The sequence below is a fragment of the Uranotaenia lowii genome, chromosome 2, assembly GCF_029784155.1.
Source record: "Uranotaenia lowii strain MFRU-FL chromosome 2, ASM2978415v1, whole genome shotgun sequence".
NCBI classification, from domain to species: domain Eukaryota; kingdom Metazoa; phylum Arthropoda; class Insecta; order Diptera; family Culicidae; genus Uranotaenia; species Uranotaenia lowii.
The window spans coordinates 82708549-82729537 of NC_073692.1; the positions used below are offsets into that span (position 1 = coordinate 82708549).

Consider the following 20989-nt stretch of genomic DNA (forward strand, 5'->3'; position numbering starts at 1 on the left):
AAATTTTATTTTTATACGCCAAAATCAAAATAACTTGTTTGACATTTCTCAAAATTTGTATCAAATAAATATCCGAACATGACCGAGTGAAAACAGGCAATCTGGCAAGCTTGGGTTAATTAGATTAAAAAATATTAGAGTTGCTTGATCCTGAAGCAAAAATGACTATTTTCGGCAATACGCTCCTTTCCAGCTAATAGCGTTTTTTTCAACCTATAAGGGAGATTAACAATCACATCCAAGTAGATCATTTTACTGGTGCCACGTGAAAAGTACAGTGGCAAAGAAAATTGACGCCAAAACTTCCTTAATAGATATGGTTGAGGTTCAGTAAGCCGTGATTGCTTTTGGCGCTTTCCTCTTCATACTCTGGGTAATTTGAAAAAAACATGGAAAGTTAGTGCCATGACTTTGATTTGGTACGAATAAAAATAAAAAATAATTATCAAATTCCAAAAAACATTTTTTAAATTATCTCTTCATTGTGTTTTTTCTTCGCGCGAAGACGAACAAAACAACAAAAACTTGCATGCCAATCGGATCGGATGAACCCTGCAAGAGTTATTCGTATTCGCACATATTTTTCACTCCATTATCATAAGATTTTATAAGAGTTGTTCAAGAATATTTTTGCTTTTCAAGTTAAAATTTCTGCAAATATGTTTCACATTAAAATTAGAGGCGACAACTATGTTGTTAATAATCACAAAGACTATATTAAGTTTTAAGACAAACCTGCAACTTCACTTTTTCTAGGATCAAAACACTGACAAGCAGATGTAAACATACCATTCAAATTAACAAATTACTGCAAGTAGTAGTACAGACGGTCGCTAAAGAAAGTAAGTTTGAAACAGTCTAGTTGAATGAAAACTTATACAATACCCAAACCTTTGACAACATACAATACTGGTTATAGAAATAAATTGATTTTGAAATTTCCAAAAGTTCTGAAGAAAAAATTCTGGTAAATGGTGCATTTTGGAGAATGGTGGGGAATGGTTTATTCTGGGCTTTGATTTCGGGTATTTGTCATTTTGTGAAAAAATCATTCTGGGTAAATGTTTTGGGCTTTTGGGATACAATCATTGAAATCAATAAGAAACTTTAAAACCTGGCTATAAAAAGACTTACCAGACAGCGGTTTGCAAAATTTACACTTGGAAGCAAAAATTTCATTCTTCTATTAGCTGGACTATGAGACATTCTATTTGGTTTTGTAACTTGATGAAAATCATGAGGAATAGTTTTGAGGCTCGAACCAGTCGTGGTGTTAAAAATTGTTTTTATTTAAACTCGCCAGACATAAACCAGTTGAGAGAATCGAATAACAACAGTTTTAAGAGCTTTTAACCACCGAGACCGGTTCGAATTTTATCTTAATTGAGTTAGACGAAATAAAATTGGTTCTATTTAATTTTGTTTGTAAGTCTAAATGCAGTAATAAGTTACCAAATTGCGTAGAAAAATTTATCTTTAGATTTTTATGGTTTTAGTTTTGAAGTACATTTACAATTTTCTTTGCATCTATTTGTTAAACACAGTTTCAAGCCATGAAACTCTGCACCTTTAATTACTGTTTGCTGATGCTCAGGAAATGTCATGCTTTAATCAATGTTACGGCTCATCAGCAGTTGCTACGGTTTTACACGTCTCAATTCCGTTAGTTAGCTTATTGCTGTCGATGGATGTGGCTATCCAGGAGTTAAGACCGACCTACATTCTCATCCGATAGTAGCTTGCTTGCTGGCAAATGCACCTTCGACACGAAACATTGGCAGAACATTTTTCTAGAACCGTACTATTCTTCCAACGTCCAACAGGACTCTATTTTGGTTATGGGAAAAAATGACCGTGTTGGATGAGAAAGTTCACAGAACAGAAACCAGGAAAGCTATCCTATAATTGGCATGAACATTTTTTAACTACAATTTTTAAAAGTAATTTCCATTAGATTTATGTTTTCGACCGGGAAGATGTTTTTAAGTTATAATTTTGGGCTTTTTACAATCCGAGATTTTAATCAAACAAATTTTATTTGAAATATCTGACGTTTCGACCATTTTTTGTGGGCTTTCTCAAGGCTTTCTCTGTCTGCAGTTACTGACAATTCTTTAAAAAAAACAACAACAACAAAAACCACAAATAGGGTTGGGTATTTCAAATAACCAATTCCCATTTTAAAACAAATTTGATTTTTTAAATATTTTTTTCTGGTTTCGGTATTTGTAGATCTTTTTTTTTGTAAGAAGTTTTCAGTGCTTCGATTATTCTAAGTCCTAATTGTTTACAGTTCTGCTTCTATTGCGCATAAAAATTTGAACAATTCAAAATTCGCTGCAGCCATGTACTGTTGGTAAAAAAGGCATTTCTTCAATGTTTCTTTCGTGATGGCTTAATTGTATGCATATGTGTCAAACAGAGAACTAACTGTGTTACGAGTGTGATAAGCATTCTACTTTAAATTCCGAGCCTCGTGTTGCTCCGTATTCAGATTACTAGGTCTTCTCTACACACCACACTTGTTCGCTCACAGTTGTATAATTGCGGCGTCGTCGTCGATTGCACGCAACCAAGCCAATTACCCGGTGTGGCTTCGCCCAGTTCGCGTACTCGATTTTGCAAGCCCAAAAATGGCGCTATTTACGAACGCTGCGCCGTTTCTTTTTATTTTTATTCTGTGTAGACATATGTATTGATTTTGCCAAATGTCCAAGTTCAACACTTTGGGTCGTGTGCGCTAGAGCTTATATCATAGCCCAGTCTGAAGCAAAAAACATTAAAATAAAACTGGAATGACAGCACCAGTCCAGACTGGCTGGCTGGCTGGAGGTTCTGAAGGACGTTCGGATGGATGATGGCGCGCACTTCAAGAATATCAGATGTCGAAAGTTCCCATCGAGTGTTTCATAATTTTTGCCCGAGTTGGTATTATTCCTCAGGCCGGTACCGGGCATAATTAGTCGCCGATTACCTCTAAATATGTTTGCAAATTGAAACGCCATAAATTGAATAATGTTCTTTAATAAAACAATATGTAATCAAAGCCAATCACCTATTTACGAAATCTCATTAGTTTGTTTGATTGCTTTTCAGTTTTGCATTGTATTCTACATAGCATACATTTTCACTTCCAATGTTTGGTGGTTGAGCAACGAATAAAATAAACCTTTTAATACCTTTCGCTGAGAACAGTAGCGCCAATTGGGCTTTCTTGTGTGGGGGAATGTGGTGGGCCGCTACATAAAAAAAAAAGAAAAATAAACCGTCATTCGATTGTTAAACAATTTACATGAACTTGATACTTGATAACTTCTGCTTCTTCCTTTATTCCTATAAGTAAAATTGTAAGCCAATTTGGATTAAAGGTTGGTCAAAAGTACACTTGACGATTCTATCATGATAATTTTAGAAGGGAATGTTTCCCCTTGAAAATTTTTCCAACCATAACAATTTACTAAAATTAGCTCTAAAACTACAGATGGGGGATAAAAGCCCAGTTGTTACCTGCCACTCTCCTAAATCTAAACCGAATCTCACACTCGTTTAATCATTGATTAACATTTCGTAAGTTAATTTAGCATATTTATGTGTTTTCGTTTCTAGCGAACCCCCGTTCTAGAACTATGATAAAACCCGTCCACCGGACAATAATTAAAACAGCTGGAATCGCAGCTTGGAACGAATGACTCATCGCAGTGCTTTGATCTTTCTCGCGCAGGCACCACCCCACTTAGTTCGAGATTGAGTTGAAGAACCACACCAAATCGAGCAACTTAGAGAATGTCTTTTGGAGCGTCCCGAGAGCATCATGCCAGTTTTGGTGGACGTTGTTTCGAGTTATGAACCTCCTAAAATGGATTGGCAGCTAAACGGTACTCTGGGGCACGCGTTCATTTTCGGATTTTATTGCATCTGGCTATCAGTTTGGCGTTAAAAGTGTAGCACTACTCTTGAGGACCCCTTGGGACATGAAAGAAACACGGGTTTACAATCATGTATTTTATCTGTTCCCTTGTTACGTTAACAGTGCTAATCCTATCTTGTAAAGTTGCTTGAATGAAAAAAAAAAACTTCTACTGAATACGTAGTGGTAAACAAATTGAAAGTCAAAGCAGAGACGTACGTATGAGATATTTTATGTTTCAGCTCGATCATGATATACTTGACTCAACCTTGCCTATTTCTTTTTGATTGATGTGCATAGTATTTTTTTTAGTTGGCTCTAGTTAACGATATATTTTATGTATGTTTGTGTCATCAAGAAATCTTCAATACATGTTTTCTTTTAAAATTTTGTAAATCTCACTTATTAAAAGTTATTCGAATTAATATTTAATCTCATGAACATAATTCTAGAAAAAGACACGGCTACACGCTTGATAGAACACTAAATTCTATTGTTCATAGAATGTGGCATATGGCTACCTATGGATTAAAATAATCTGTTATGTAAACAAACATACCGGAAACCACTTTTTTTTTTTTTTTTTTTTTTTTTTTTTTTTTTTTTTTTTTTTTTTTTTTTTTTTTTTTTTTTGTTTCGATTATAGTCGTTTTACCATCATTATGGCATTCGCGACTTTATCAACGTTGCAGTTGGCGGATCGTTATTGAAAAACTATCCGGTACAACTGCGTTCGATGTTTACTCTTGGGCTTGAACTCGCGGACATCGGCTCAGGAGGCAACAGACTTGCCAACTGAGCTATATCACAAGCCCACCGGAAACCACTTAACACTGCACCTTATAGCGTTATCGTAAAAAACTCAAGTGTTGGGTAACGTAATTTCTGCATTTGTTGTCATGGAAATCAGAATGATAAGCAACAAATGAGGAGTATAAGGTGTGTTTATATTTGTTGGAGAAGAAGGGAATTTATAAGAGACTCATTCCAATGCTCATAGGCTCATTCTCAAAACCATTTTTTCCTTGTTTAACGTCTAGCATAAGGTTGCCAGAATTTTTTCAGCACGTATCCGGGTATCCGGTTTTAAATTGACGACCATAAATCCGGGCAATATCCGGGTAAATTTTGTCAAAACTCAGAAATTGCTAAACAAAAATCAAGAAAAAATAATGAAAAAAATTTTTTTTTCATCACATCTTATCGATAGATTTTGAACCGTATTTTAGCCTTTCAAAAAGCCTTTCATGATTATTTTTTAAAACTCGTTAAAAAATATTGTTTTGGAGGTGTTCGTTGTTTTTTTGTTTAATTTGCCAAATAAATCCGGGCAAAATCCGGGCATTTTTCAATGAAATCCGGGCGACACGGTCGGGCCGGACTGTTCTTAAATTTAGTATTTAATATCCGGGCAAACCCGGATAAAACCGGGCAATCTGGCAACCTTAGTCTAGCATCTTACCAATGCAAACACCACCAGCCCACAGAAAGGGTACTATGTATGCCGTGGCCGAGACTCTATCTCATGTCCTCTGGCTTAGAGACTTAAACGCTATCCTGTAGGCAAAAATGATCCATTACAAGATTCGGAACTCTAGCGGGAATCGACGGACAAAATCAAAAAGCGCCACACTCAGAAAAATACTATTATGCATGCCATAAGATTCTCTTATGAAGTGGCGCCATAAGAAAAATCAATGAAATTCATAAGATTATCTTATGACGCGAATGAACTCTGCAGATGAGCACCTGCTTCAATGAGAGGTTGTGGCTTTTCATAAGAGGGTCTTATAAAAACAGGAAATGTCACGTTCGAAGAGAATAATTCAAAACAATTGATGTTAAAAATTTATTTTATTGTTCGGCTAATTTGTTTGGAATTACATACATTATTGGTCACCATCAGCAGCACATCAATACCCGGTTCCAAAGAATTTCTTCGGCCGCATCGGTATTTTGACCTTGGATTTTTTCGTGGTCAACGTGCTGAAAAGTAATCAAAAAACAAATTAGAGTTTACCTTTACAAATATGTTTAACGATTACAAAAATAAACTTCAATTCAAACTTACCATTTAAAAGAATAAAACTAATTATTCCACAACTTCGTTTGACGACTGAAAAATGACTGATGGAATGAATGTGTTCATAATTTTTCCACAATGCCGTTTCTTCTATTTTTCATAAAAACTTCGTATGAAAATTGAAAGAATTTCATAAGACTCTTAAGAAAACTTAGTTTGGACGCGAAAACAGGGGTTCATATGACGCATCTTATGAAAATTATAATAAGATTTTGCCTGAGTGCACAATCAAAGGTTGCGGCAGAAATGTAACTACTCAGTATAAACACGCCGAGGAAAAAAACTCAATTTATTTTACACGGTCTAGCAGTTTGAGGGTTGATTTGCACAACAAATACACTGAGGTCTTTTTTCACGCGATTTTGGTTGCAATGTTTTTTACGCGACCTTGGCTCTTCAAAATTAGCACTGTTTTTCGGTATCAGAGTCGTTTTTCGGTATTCAAAGCTTTTCCCCTTGAGAAATTTCTGGAATTTGCAATATATGGCCAGTGGCAAGAAAATCCAACATTATGAGTATTAACAGATATACTTGAACCGATATACACCACTTAACGAGAAATCGAGAGACACGAATAGCGCTATCTGGCGACCGAAATGGAAGTACTACACTGTGAATTTTAACGGAGCTTTGATCGGAGATGCCAGGTGCCAGTTGATTTTTCATACAAAACGGCAAATCAAAATAAGCGGAAGCCTAATACAAATTTTAAAAGCTTAGCTAAGAGACGAAAATTAAATATAGATAAAGTAATTAAAACATGGAAATTCAAAAATAATTATTATTGATTTTTCCTAGTTATATTTAAATAGTGTTTTGTGTTTTGGATTATCGTTTGTTTTGTAATAGTAAAGAACAATAAAAATGTTTCATTTCAAAACCAATATACATGCCATTCGGAACCTGAGATGAATTTTTATTTAATTTCGTCACATTCCATGGCGGGAACAGATTTTTTCCTTCTTGGTAATAACAAATGACATTATGCTTAATGTGCACACAATTTACGTGTTAATTTAAAAAAAAAATGTGCTTAAATTTTGTTTTACCCTCGATAATCGTTTCTGTGAAACTTTTTCAGCTTTGATTTTTTATTTGTTTAGATTTTTGTTTTGCGTTCTTGTGCACTAATAATAAATGATGGGAAAACATTAAAAAATACATATATCGCATTCCGGTTATTCATTCAGAATCGAAAGAGTTTTTTTTTATTTATTTCAGTACAATTGGTTTAAATTTGGAAGAAAAAACAATTCTGCAGCACACATTTGTCTCAATTAATAAAAAAAAACAATTTGTGCCCTTTCGAAATGTTATTCTGGAGCTGTCAAAATGCTGATCAGGGATGCCGTCCGAACATATTTTCATCACTTTTTTGTTTAGTTTAAGAACACATAAAAAATAATTCCCGCTCATTTAAGAAATGAATTCAAAATTTGCACCACCAGCCTTCACTTCTTTCATGTTTTTCAGAAGATATGTCACAAGTCTCTTAGGCCTAATTCCAAGTCCATTATCAGAAAACATGGATATTAGTTGTTAGCCTTTTATTTGGTTTGTTTTTTGAGCACAAGCTTTCGGAAACGATTTGTTAGCATTAATTTTTTTAACCAATTCATTAATTATAAACATTTAAAGGAGATTTTCATAATGTTACTGCTGGATAAAAGCTCGGTATAATATCCTTTGACCTAAAATCTGGATTTGATAAATGATCTAGCAAACTTTATAGTTTGACAATGATAAACCAATTTGTTTGAAAATGTCCTAATATTAACAAAAAAAATCTAGCATGAGACAATAACAATACCATCTTTTAATACGAATCCTTTTAAAAACCCCAGTTAGCAAAATTTTTATTAACAGTTAAGCAGTTTTTTCTATTCTGACCGATTGAATTTAAAATATTTTTCTTAAAAATCACTTTATGCGCATCCAAATCTATGTATCTTTTGAAACAATCAAATAAGAAAGCGTATTGAAAGTAATTACTCCGCTCCATATTTTGTTCAGAAATATTTACAAGTATGGAAAGGAGATATTTTCTTAAACCTCTTTTTGTTTGTTTGTTGATTCACTTAAATTTTTATGGTGCAAGAATAGAAACAAACAATTTCATTTATTGTAACTGGCATCCCTGATCAAGTCGAGTAGGAATACACGCTATTCACAAGTTAGACGAATTTCTCGAATTAGTGCTTCCATTTTGTCCGCTAGAGGATGCTGACGGTGTCGCCTTCTCATTATATGAAGGAAATAAGTGTAGTGAATATTGGTTTCAATTATATTCGGTATTAAGTAAAAAGGCCTCACGAGTGAAAGTTGAAATTCGTTGTTTGACGCCATATTGAAATCCAAGATAGCGGCTTCCGCTCAACTTTTAAATTCTTTAAATGACTAAAAAATCACATGAAACCCTCACAATTGAATATGCATATTGGGTGAAGATTTTTTTTAAATCATAGGTCTTAAAAGATAAAATTTGATAAAGAATACAAAACAAGATAAAATTTATGTGCATCTGAATTAATTAAACTGATTTAAATTAAGACCTTGGGAAAAAAGTTGTATAATAACATAAATCTTCAATCGCAATATCCTCAGCACTGTTCCTTGGAATTTTGGATTAATGATCAAGCTCAACGAGATAACTAATAAAAATAAGCTCCCTGTTTAAAACGATTTTATTTTATCAATTTATCAATTAGGAATTACAATGCGGAAAAACGAGTTAGGTACTCGATATGATTGAGTCAGTTGCATAGGTTTCCTTCGAAAATTGGTAAAAGTATGTCAGAATGCAATTATTTGAAACGAACCTTTTACAGATGAGAAGATCTTAAGCAGCAATCTGTTTTGGGGCCAAGCCTATAGAGTTGCACTAGCGAGATTCGGTGGCCCAAGGTAGCGGGCCGACAAGTGTCCGGAAAAATTGAAAGAAGTCGTTGCACATCTTTTCCAGCACCATGGCCCGACGCAGTGGCCACTTGCCCCGTACAACGTGGGTGCCCACGACACCGAGTCCTCGAGTCCTGACGCACGAAACCAAAACTGGGTTACGATCTACTGCCCTATCAGCGGGTGTTCCACAGGGTTCCATTCTCGGACCTGTGCTTTGGAATGCCATGTATAATGAGGTGTTAACGCTGAAACTACCAGCAGGCGTGCAGATAGTCGGATTTGATGACGATATCGTGCTCATGATCACCGGCGAAACAATCGAGGTAGTACTCCGTGCAACGGTTTCCGTGGAAAGGGTTGGCCTCTGGATGGAGGGAGTTAAGCTTCAGATAGCTAACCATAAAACCGAAGTTCTGCTCGTGACCAACAAAGTTGTGCATGGAGATTACTGTTGGAAGACACACGACATCTTCGAAGCAGCAGCTGAAATACCTTGGAGTAATGATCGACAATCGCTTGACAAATGCATCGAAAGTCATCGATTCATTGGCCCGGATTATGCCGAACTGCCATGGTCCAAAGAGTAACAAGAGACGTCTCCTTGCGAGCGTAGCACTGTCGAAACTACAATACGGAGAAGCGGCCTGGAGCTCCGCCATAGAGGTAAAGCACAACAGATTTAAATTACGGAGCACACACCGGCTGATAGCCATGCGAGTTTCCTGTGCATACAGGACCCTATCAGCAGATGCAGCTTTTGTAATCGCGGGCTAAATCCCATCCACATAGCTCTGGCGGAGGATATGGAGTGTTACGAAGCAAGAGCTGTTAGAGGAGTGCGTAGAGTTCAGCGAGCACCGTCAATGCTCAAGTGGCAGGAGCAATGGGACGCATCGAACAACGCAAGATGGACGCATAGGCTAATTCCGTGACTTTCAGACTCTGTAAATCAGAAGTATGGAGAGGTCAACTTCTACCTGTCGCAGTTCCTTTCTTGTCATGGGTGCTTTAAGCAATACCTTCATCGGTTTAAGCTAGTCAGCTCGCCTTATTGCCCGCAATGCGTAGATACGGAGGCATCGGCAGAACATGCTATTTTTTTCTGTCCCATGTTCATTTCAAGGCGACAACAACTTCAAAATTTGAACGCTGAAAATGTTGTGTGCATAATGTGTTGTGTCGAACAATCGTGGCGTGCTGTAGTCCACGAAATCTCGCAAATCATACGCGATGTAATATGAATCAGGAAAGATGATGAACAGAGAAAGCGAGATAGTCAACCAAACTTGACAAGCTTATGGAAGGTTTTGGTCCCGTATGACACAACAATTCTTAATGGGATTCTAGCTTGGCGAAAGAGGAAAAAGGAGATTTAGGAAATGGGGGAATGAAGATAAAGAAGAAAGACAAAAAAAATGAGAAATAGGAAAAGGAAAAGGGTGAGATGTATAAGTGCATAAGCACAGCCTACCCCTTGGTGTTGTACCATAGGGTGAAACCAAGAGGCACATCTGGCATACGAAGCCCAAGGTAGTTTTAGTGGGACGAGCCCACTCACGGCAGCAAACAACCGGCTGTTATGGTTTAAAGTCAATTTTCCATATTGTTAAAAAACAAACGAAGACTCACTCTCATCATGTACGTGGATGATACCCTAATAGCTGGAAAGGACGTTTCAGAGGTTATCCGGACCAAGACCGAACTTAGACAAATGAAGGATCTGCAGGAGGTCAAATCTGTCTTAGGAATGACCATCAAGCGAGAAATCCAACGACATTCAACGAGAATTTGCAATCAGGATACGTCGAGAAGGTTCTGCAGCGATTCGGTATGACCGATTGAAAACCAGTAGGCACCCCGTTTGACACGAACGTTCGCTGAACGAAGCTGAAAGTTGATGAAGTTATCACCGAACAGCCGTTCAAAGAGATGATCGGTTGTTTCAATATCTGGCGACAACATCGAGACCTGATATTTGAGCAGTGGTTAGCGCTCTGAGTAAATACTAGGCCAGTCCAGCTGATAGGCATTGGCAAGGCCTGAAGCGTATTCTGCAATACCTTCGAGGTACGACCGATAGGGCGTTGGTATTTCGCAGAAACGCGAAATCGGAACCACTCATCAGATTTGCTGATGCGGATTTTGCCTATGACTCCGACGATCGAAGATCTGTATTAGGCTACGCTTACATGATCTTCGAGAATCTTGTTTCGTGGTCAACGAAACTTCAGCAGACGGTAAGTCTGTCGTCGACCGAAGCTGAGAGTCTTTCGCCAATCAGTCAATTAATGTTTGTGGTTAACAAACTTCCTGGGTGAATTGGGTGTGGTAAGCACTTCTTTCACGTTAATGGAGGACAACATCCCTTACACCAGTACAGTGAAGTATGCGTTCATCAGGAAGATCGTGAAAAGCGGTCAACTTTCTTTATGACATATACCGACTGAGGATCAGTCAGCTGATGCGTTCACGATGCGTTACCTAGGGCGAGACATGCGAAGCTGTTCAGCATTCTCAATTTGCGAATTGAGGGAGATGTTGATACTTAGTGTTTCTGATGTTTTCCGAAAAATTCTGAACACACACTTGAGCAGAACACATTTTCTATTCCTCGAGGAGAACAGAAATAACACATTATTTTGATTTGTTTGTTTCAACTCGCTATTGAGAACAATAGCAATGATGATTGCTGATGACATGTGATGATGATAATCCCGGTACAAATATTCACATCATCACACTGTAAACCAAAACAACTCATATAGCTGTATTGTAATGCCCTTAAAGGCAAAACTGAACCTGCGTTGAATCACTCATTTCAACAAAAAATAATTGTTTTTATTTCTCTTGAATGTTGATCGATTTTGACAAAGTTAACACCAGATTTAAGCGCAAGAATGAATTCATCAACGCTTAAAATTTTAGATCGATCGACTAATGTATACCAAAGATATTCACTTTTGTATAACAATTTTGGTTTTAAAAAAGTTACTTGATCAAAATAGCAGTTTTTATGAAAAAGAGCTTATTTTTAACTCCTATAACACTTCATCAAACTTCATGAAACTTTCACATCGCATTAGAATGTTTCCCAAAAACAGATTTCCTGAATTTTTTTTTAGTTTGAATTGATTTTTGTTAAGTTATGATGTGTTTTCTGGGCAACAAAGGACAAATAACACATCACCATCATGTCTCCAGATAAATCTGATGGCAGATTTGAACTCCTGAGAAAGTTTCCAAGATTTAAAGTCCAAATTTTCCCTCTGCACATCAGTATATTGATTAGATAGAAATTCTCATGTAATTTATCCTGTACCTATTTGTTTGTGTTCGTAACTTAAAAAAAAACTGTGAACAGCCATTTGTTTATCAATAATGTTCCAACCCGAAGAAACTCATATAATTATCCGGATCATCTTCCCGAGGCCATCCTAGAACAGCATGGTGCCGAGTTTTATTAGACTTAACAAACTATCAATTTTACGGTTTTTGAACAAATGTAACTGAGATGCTCCATTATTGGTCTGAGATTGCGCACCAACCGAGAGTTTTTCCCTTTTCTAACGTATGCTAATCATGTGAGAACATATTTTGCTGGGGTTTTCCGACATTTTTGGAGATTGCTTACGCGTGACCTCCACTGTGATCTTCAGCTTAGCTTATCAAACAGAAACCGATACGCTGAATTAATTCCATTATGATTCTTTGTATCACCGCATTCGCGTGCGGATCTTCTTCCAAGGCACAAGCTCGCCAGCAATCGAAATGAACTTACCGAACATTCGTTTTGGTTTTCTACTGCTAGCACTGTTTGTAAAATATTGTGCCCAAGTTCAAGGTAATACACAATACTAGCTGTTTTCAGCAGTTTTTCACTTGTAAATTTTGTTTTTATTTTTTGTTGCAGGTGAACGCATTTCAGAAACAAGTGAGTATATTATTTTGAGTCTTTCTTTGGTGCCTACGCCAATTATGCTTTCAATTTTCAGAATGTGAAGAATATCGAGCAAAAACTTTAAACAAACAATCGACAATTAAGTTGTCTGCTAACCCCACGATTATAGACCATCTAAGTTACAGTTGTTCGAAAACCGTTGAATTAATAGTCGGAGGAGAAGCTGCAGGCCGCCGTGAGTTTCCACACCACGCTATCCTGGGATGGCCCCGGAAAGATGATACGAACGAGTATGAATTTCGCTGTGGTGGATCATTGATAAGCGAATGGTTTGTACTAACGGCTGCCCACTGTTTCAAAACAACTTATCCTAAAATAGTACGATTAGGGGAACACAATCTGTTAGATAAAGATACATATTATGCAGATTTCGAAATTTCCGAATTCGTTTTGCATCCTAATTATGACTTTGGCCGAGTTTACTACGATATTGCTCTGATTAAACTAGAAAACAAGGTGAATTTCTCCAATCATATCAGGCCGGCTTGTCTTTGGACGGGAACAACATTCAACTTCACAAAGGTAGTAGCAACTGGTTTTGGATTAGATGATTTTGGTGAGTTATGATTTTCTTGATTGTGGAATTACACTCAATGATGTTAAAATATTGATGATCGTAGGTGGAAACCGAAATGATGTATTGCACAAAGTTGGGCTTGATCTACTGGAAACGGAGAGGTGTAAGGCTCAGTACGGAAGTCAAAGAACATTTAGGAAAGGTATAGTGGACAGCCAAATTTGCATCGGTAGCCATGAAGGAAATAAAGATACTTGCGGAGGAGATTCCGGAGGCCCGGTACAGGTTGTAACGGATCTCAAAGGTTGTCTGTACCATATCGTAGGAGTTACATCAACCGGTTCCTCATGCGGAAAAGCACCAGGTATATATACTCGTGTTTCGAGCTTCATCGATTGGATAGAAAGTGAGGTTTGGAATTGATGTAGAAATTAGTCTCATATAAGTAAGACTAACTTAAAAAAAGTAGGCGTTTCGTTCAACGAATCATTCCAAGTAATACTTTTGTAACGGAATCTTAATATAAATAAATAATTAAATATTATTGTAAACAATATGATGTGTACATATTTCGCTATAAAATTGTAAGATTTCTTTTTCTACTGTTGAAATTGTTTTGGATGTCGAAAATGGTTTGTATTTGACAAATATAAGGTTTGTATTTGATCACTGGAGTTAAACACCTGTCCCATTCCATAATTTTCCGTACCATCCTATGAACTTGAATTTGTAAATTTGAAAAGCAACCATCCATAGTTAGTTAATCTGATATTTAACGATCGTAAGCTGTCAAGTCAAAACAAATTTATGGTTCGCCCAGGTGTTTTTGGGTCCATACTATAAAACTAACCCCGTCAGTGGGAAGAGGAGCTCTTTTCGTATTCAAAAGAATCCATAGACAGCTCTCTAAGTGAAAATCTTTTTTTTTACATAACAAACGTCAATGCGTCCGTCAGCTCCGTCATCATCACTCACATTAGGAGCTATTTTAATTTGACCTAAATTGTAAGTCGTACATTTCCTTTTAGACATGAAACTCGTTAATCGTTCCGAAAATAATGTCCGAACCCGGCGTCATACCTCGAAGCGGAGCGTTTCGGAAGCAAAAGTAAAACCAGATCCGGTTATGGATCGAGAACATAACACCGGCATACTTGCAAAATGTCAACAAACAGGCGCTGACTGTGGGTTACCAGACTCAGTTCAAAGACCTGTTAACTCTGCAAAAGGTTTTGGCGTCCCGCCGCGGAGGAGCAGCCGGAGAGTGGGATGAAAAATAACCGTTTTGCATGTCCTCGCAAAAGGAACAAAATAAAAAAAAATCTGGGCCAAAGCACCCACCCACTCAGAGGTACGAATATGTATACAAACAAACCAGCAAGCTGCTATAAAATAGAGCCGAATCCTCTTTAGGGGTTGTTGCCATCGAGTTGCTACTTGCTGGGTACCTTGCCGGGTGGGTCAACAAAACCACGTTTGACAGGTTTTTCTTTTTCTGGAATGACAACCCACACGTGGGCTTTCAATGTTAGTTACCGGTGTTTCTATTAAAAGCTTTTCCCTTGATTGCATTCGTTTCCCTAAAGAGTCTGATGATAGTCATCCCTCGAAAATGGTTCAGTTTGTCATTTTAGTGTGGGAGAGCGACTAAATCAGCCCTGCAAGTCAGTGAAATGATTTTTTTTTTTGCAAATTACTCTTGAACTTGATCCGTAACCGAGATCCGATCAGTAGCTATTAAGATGCAATAAGAGCACCTGACTTCATGTTTTATACCATCAAGTAGCAGCTCGTTCCAGGTGGAAGCGTTTTCTCGGAACTATGGTCATTGACTTATGTTCCTCCAAATTGGCGGTGGATGATTTACCGGTACGTTTAACCAAAACTAATTTGGCGAAACGGGATGTTTCTAGACCAAAGTCCAATTGCTGGTGTTGAGATCACTTAAAGCTCAAGGGTCATTTAACTCTAGTGAAGTAGTAGGGAAAGCCTTCGTTTGGGCATTATTTGGAGGCTTGAACTAAAATAAAATTAGGAAAAAATCTACACAGAAAAGTAAATTTGACTTCGAAAAAGGTAATGCAATTTGATGGAATTAAGGCTTGCAAGGAAAACAGAATATACAGCGTGTTCAATAAGTTTGAATACACTTTTTTAACTAGTTGTTGTGATTATGCCTTGGCACATAAATAACATATTTTTTAGATTAATGTTGTACTACCATCAGACAAACTATTAGGTACTTGTCTTGAAAAGTTCACAAGTACTGGCACACGCAAAAGAAGGTTTTTTGGACCAAAATGAATGGCTTCCAGTTCGTCAAATACGACGTTTTTGGCTTAATTTTAATGATCATTAATGTTTTCGAGAATAAACAAGTACAAAATACAGCCCAGCAAACATGAAATTGTATCAAAAATGATAACTTAAGTCGTTTACGATGGTGTTGTAATTCGCAATTTCAATTACATAGTGGAAAGATCGTATAAAATGTCTTCTGAAGTCAGTTTAAATTGGATATGATAGAAAGTCTGCCATGTTTGTAAATTTTGAAATTATTTTGCTCCCGCGAGGGCTTCGATATAGAAAAGCACCATCATGTTCTCTCGTCATCCAATACTGCATCCAGATGGCCATTAACTATATGGGAGTTGAGTAATATTGACCAACTATAGAACTGGAAAATATTGCTGCTGGCAACGATTTGAAGGCTATGAGAGTAAAATCTTGCGCTCTCTTACGTTCTTCTGATTGGTACGAATAAGGTGTTGGATAACGCGCAATTGGCGTAGTTTTCGTCGCTTAACACGTTCGTCGCCACGCTCATTTTGGTAGTTTTACTAGCCGGACCCAAAGAAATTCCGGGAGCGAGAAAGAAAAGAGGGAGAATTCCCAGATGTGTGGCGTGTGGCTAAACTGAGCGGCTAACTTGAGTAAGAGAGCGTTACCCGTTTTTTGATACGACGGCCCCCCCAGGAAATACACCAGTCACTCGAATATGGGTGCCATGGCGACGAACGTGTTAAGAATGAAATGAAATTTATGTATGTATATTGCCTCCACTTTGGTAGGTGGATGCTGTTTTTTAAATTTTCATATGATCTTTCTATCATGTATATGAAAACTTAATATAGCATAAGAATATAACAACAAAAATGTTTGCTGGGGGGGGTGGCTACAGAACCGGGAAAACCGGGAGTTGAAAAACACACCGGGCAAACTGTGAAAAAATGGTAATTTAGACCCAAAACCGAGAAAATTAACAGAAGAAAACCAAAATTCAATTTTGGTTCCAAGATCCTGTATTCAATCCAAAATTCCAAATTCATTATTATAATTTTCAATTAAGACAGAGTTTACAGTTAAAAAACGTGTAAGAAGAATATCATAAGTTTTGAAATAAACTACTTTGATTTCTCTTCAATTATCCATCTAAATTGAAAAAAAAAATGCACAAATTTTACCGGAATCCAGAGTTTAAAACTGCCAAAATGTCTCTTAAAATTTGTTCAAGCTCCGCACATCATTACAATCATTAAAGAAAAATAAACAATCTTATAAAAACAAGCAAATAATGTTAAATTTGTGTTGCAAATTTGGAAATTCTAAAAGAAGCTAATATTATAGTTTTTCAGTGATTTTGTTTAATTCGAGAGAGGGTATAGATCAATTTTTTCAAGTTGTGCTTTAATAATTTACAATTTTCGATTACTGGTCAACATTTATCCAGAAAATTTTGATTGAATTACACTTTTTAAAGCTTGAAAATGTTGAGATTCCTTTGCAAATTTGCGAACACCGTGACAAAAATTGAAATAAAATTTCAAAAATTACAGAGAAAATTTACTCTTAATAGTTATATGAATTTTTAGCAACACTGTACAGAATTTCTACACTGAACCCAAATTCACTCTTAAAATACACATGATTTTTCACCTAAAAACAAGGATTTTCTTCCATTCAAGTGCGACATATACATTTCACTTGGCAGTCACATGAATTTGAAGTAAGAAAAAATATTCACTTCCCCATCACTTGAATTTCAAGTGAATGTCGGGTTGTAATTGTGTTCATTTTCAAAGTTAATAATGGCAAATTCTAAAGAGCAGCGTTTAAAGCTTATGCTGGATTTGGATTTTCCCAATTCTTTACTAGGCGATTTTGGCGGTAGTTTGTGTTAAACGTTATGTAAGAAAAAAGTTATTTAAAGGTGTTATCATGTTTCAGCTTGTGGGTTGGACTGGACAGATTTTCTGGTTTTAAGCAGGGAAGATTTAGAAGTAGCACTATCCGCAGTAACCGATCTGCCTTGGGAGTACGATGGAATTTTCCAATCAATGAATTTATGGCGAAAGCGTAATGTAAGTATTTGAAATCTAAGTGGTGTTCTATAAATGTTCTTTTATTTAAAAATGCATGAGATAATTAACTAGAAACTTACTTAGAAATTCAGATAAATTTCACTCGAACGTCATAATGTAATTCACTTGACCCATCACTTAAAATTCAAATGAAATTACGTATGTTGAGAATTTACTACAGATGTCACTTACTTTTTAAGTGAAAATTATTTTGCGTGTAAGAGATTTTTTATGAGGTTGTGTTTACGTCGATAGAAGACATTATCAAGGAATATTTAAAGGAAGTAGTGCCGAGGCAGCCTTGCTTTAGTATTAGTACCGCCTGTGACGTCACTGTTGCCAATAATCTGTGAATTTATATGGAATTTTTTCCCTTTTTATTAGCAATTACAAAAATTTGAAGATTTTTTCAACTTTGAAGGCACACAATTCTAGAAATATTATTGTTCTTCAAGACTGATACTAAAAAAGTTGAATGTAGTAGTTGTTTTGCTTTAATTCAGACGATTGAAGTTGCTCAGGTATCCTAACTCAAATTGACAAAACTTGATAATTAGTTCAAAATTTTGCTTACAAATGTTGAAATCAGTTATGCTTGAACCGTTGATAAAATAAAATAACCAAAATTAGTATTTTTCGAATCCAACCACAATCTTTTATTTGAATTTAGTAAACCAAAGTTGCAATGGTTTTATTGGGGTTAATTGTTCTAAATTAGAAATTCATATGGTAGGCCTAAATGCGCATGTTAGGTAATATGCGCATACAGCCGATTGAAGATATGGCTAGAGATTCATCATATCTAATAAGTGCAGTTTGAGGGTAGTACGCTTTTAACACATGGCATGAAAAAATTAAATTGTTATATAAAGTCGAAAAAATTTAAAAATTCAAACAAGATTTTTGTCAGTTTTGATATAATATATTGAATTTTAATTATCGTGCGTACAGATTCTGTAAACAAAAATTTTAATGGTTTTTCTTTCTTATTCATCTGAAAATCGGAAATTCAACAAATTGAAGCTTTTGGCAAAGTTGTAGATGATAAGATATTGGAATACGAGACAGGTTCTGAATGCCCATATCAAGGCAGGTTAAATGCCTATATCAAGAAAAATAGATTATTCTTATAAATTTTTTACTTCCTACCATTTAAACATCAAATCTACGCTCAAATCACGATCTTTCAGCGAAAAAAGAAGAACTTCATACTGATCCGATAAAAATACAATATGAACAAAATATTACCATGAAATATGGCCATATGGCATACTTAACTATGTTTCATGCAAAGAATGAGTGATGTAAAAAATTGCACCAAAAATTTCAGCCTTGACGTATGCCTAACATCCGTTTCTACCATTTTCAATTAAATGATTTCAAAATATTGCGAGTGTAAATGAAATATAGCTTAAAACATAAATATGCGCATTTAGCCCGCCGGTTTCGGAAATCGGCTGTTTTGACTTCTTCTATATATATAAAAATGAATGTTTGTCTGTCTGTCTGTTCCCTATAGACTCGGAAACTACTGAACCGATCATCGTCAAAACTGGCATCTGAGGGTTTTTGAGGCCGGGGATGGTTTCTGTAATAGTCAAAACTCCATCCGACTTAAGGAAGGAGAGGCTTCCATACAAAATTTGTAGCTTTTCGAAACAAATTAAAGTCATGACATCCATTTTCTTGAGATTTTTTTTCCTTTGGGCGGTTTGTTTTTCGTCTCTATGGTCGAGGCGTCGCGGCCAACGTCGCAAAAAGATAGTAACCCAGGCATAGCATACTGATCAGTAGGAATATTTTGGCGCGTATTTCTCAACCAAGCATATTTTCTTTGCGGGGTTTGTTTTTCGTCTCCATGGGCGAGCAAGCGTCGTCGCAAGAGGATGGTAACCAAAGCACACTGTTCATTGATTGCTGGAAAATTTAACAATAAGGCGCCTGTTTCTCAAACACGTGGGTTTTTTTCCTTTTTCACGGGATTTTAATTATTTATGTGAATCATTCATCCCGAAAAACAAACACGTGGGGCGATATGCAACCTAGATGTGTTTTTTTCTTGCTTATTTGATTTGTACACAGCACGTGGTAATAAATGACGCCTAGATGTGACACGGATTGGTATTTTATTAATCGAATCAAAACCAATTGAAAGATTTGCTAAAATACTTCCATATTTAGTTCGTGTTAATGTAGGTAGCATTCGACTTTTCATTCAAGAAACATTAGAACATATTCAAACGTTCAACTTTTTCTGTTAAAAAAAAATTAAAAATTAGGTTTTCTTCTAGAAATTGTTACTTCGGCCCAAATACACAACTGAAACGAATTTAGAAATTAGATGGGAGCTTTTTATTTTAAATAATTCTGAAAAAACCATTGTACTTTTTGCTTACATACCAATTCAAGTACGTACTTAACATGAAAAGTGTTTTTGTGTTACATGGCTGCATAAAAGAGACTTTTAATCCGCTTCGTTTTTGAAAAGCGAGACTTTAGAACCGATATTCAACTGGACGCAAAATTTTTAAAAGAAATTTTTAGTTTACCCTTAAAGTGTTAAAAACAATATTCCTCTCTGTCAACTTACACGGTGGGGCAAGGGCAAACGTCGAACTTTTAAGAAATTCATCTTCAAAATGATTCACAATGTTGGAAAGACCAGAAGGGGTATTCCGAATGTTGAAACTGCAGCGGATATTGAAAATTCTTAAATGTCTTTGTAAATGAAGGTCATTCCCTTTGAACAGCATTCGTTAAAAGTGGAGTAACAAACATAAATTTATATTGCAGGAATACTGCAGAGGTATCAGTGAAACTTGATAAAACAAAAAACAGGAATTCGTATTAAATCCATTTTAAAGCCATTACTCTGACGCATCTGTAAATAAGCTTTGCATTGACACTTGCCCCAATATGCGGGACAAATGTAAACTTAGAAATTTGTTTTTAACTAAATTTTTGAAAATTTGACTTTCAAAGAAAAAATAAAAAAAACGCTGAGAACTTATTTAGTGATGCAACTGATATTTTTTTTAAATATTTATATGTTTACCGTAGTAAATTTATTTAAAAAAAAGAAATTTGCACTGTAACTGATTTAATATATTTTTCATTACCATGATAAGTGCTGTTTGGGTATCGAGCCGGTTAAATTTGCCTACCTTCTTCAAGCAGTGGGGGACAAAATTGAAAAAGATGGGAGAGCTCCCATGTAAATTTAAGATAAAGAGCTTTTCAAAGAAGGGACGATATTTAAAAA

The 20989-nt window shown here is 36.0% G+C and overlaps 2 protein-coding genes across 3 annotated transcripts in view; both read left to right on the top strand.

Annotated features, from left to right (window-relative positions):
- The window catches only part of LOC129744549 (serine/threonine-protein kinase GL21140-like), a 90302-nt gene that overhangs the window by 37201 nt on the left and 32112 nt on the right, over positions 1-20989 (top strand). The window lies entirely within an intron of this gene.
- LOC129741600 (serine protease snake-like) lies at positions 12636-14646 on the top strand. The gene is made up of 6 exons (XM_055733336.1): positions 12636-12732; positions 12802-12822; positions 12884-13405; positions 13470-13772; positions 14395-14474; positions 14542-14646. Exons 1-6 carry the CDS (start codon positions 12660-12662, stop codon positions 14644-14646), a joined length of 1104 nt encoding a protein of 367 aa, XP_055589311.1. The 5' UTR covers positions 12636-12659.

Excerpts from the sequence above, each read along its gene's own strand:
- LOC129741600 (XM_055733336.1), top strand. The coding sequence starts at position 12,660 with ATGAACTTACCGAACATTCGTTTTGGTTTTCTACTGCTAGCACTGTTT. Across the intron at positions 12,823-12,883 it reads TGAACGCATTTCAGAAACAA|AATGTGAAGAATATCGAGCA; the intron begins GTGAGTATATTA and ends TTCAATTTTCAG. Across the intron at positions 13,773-14,394 it reads CTTCATCGATTGGATAGAAA|ACATGAAACTCGTTAATCGT; the intron begins GTGAGGTTTGGA and ends ATTTCCTTTTAG.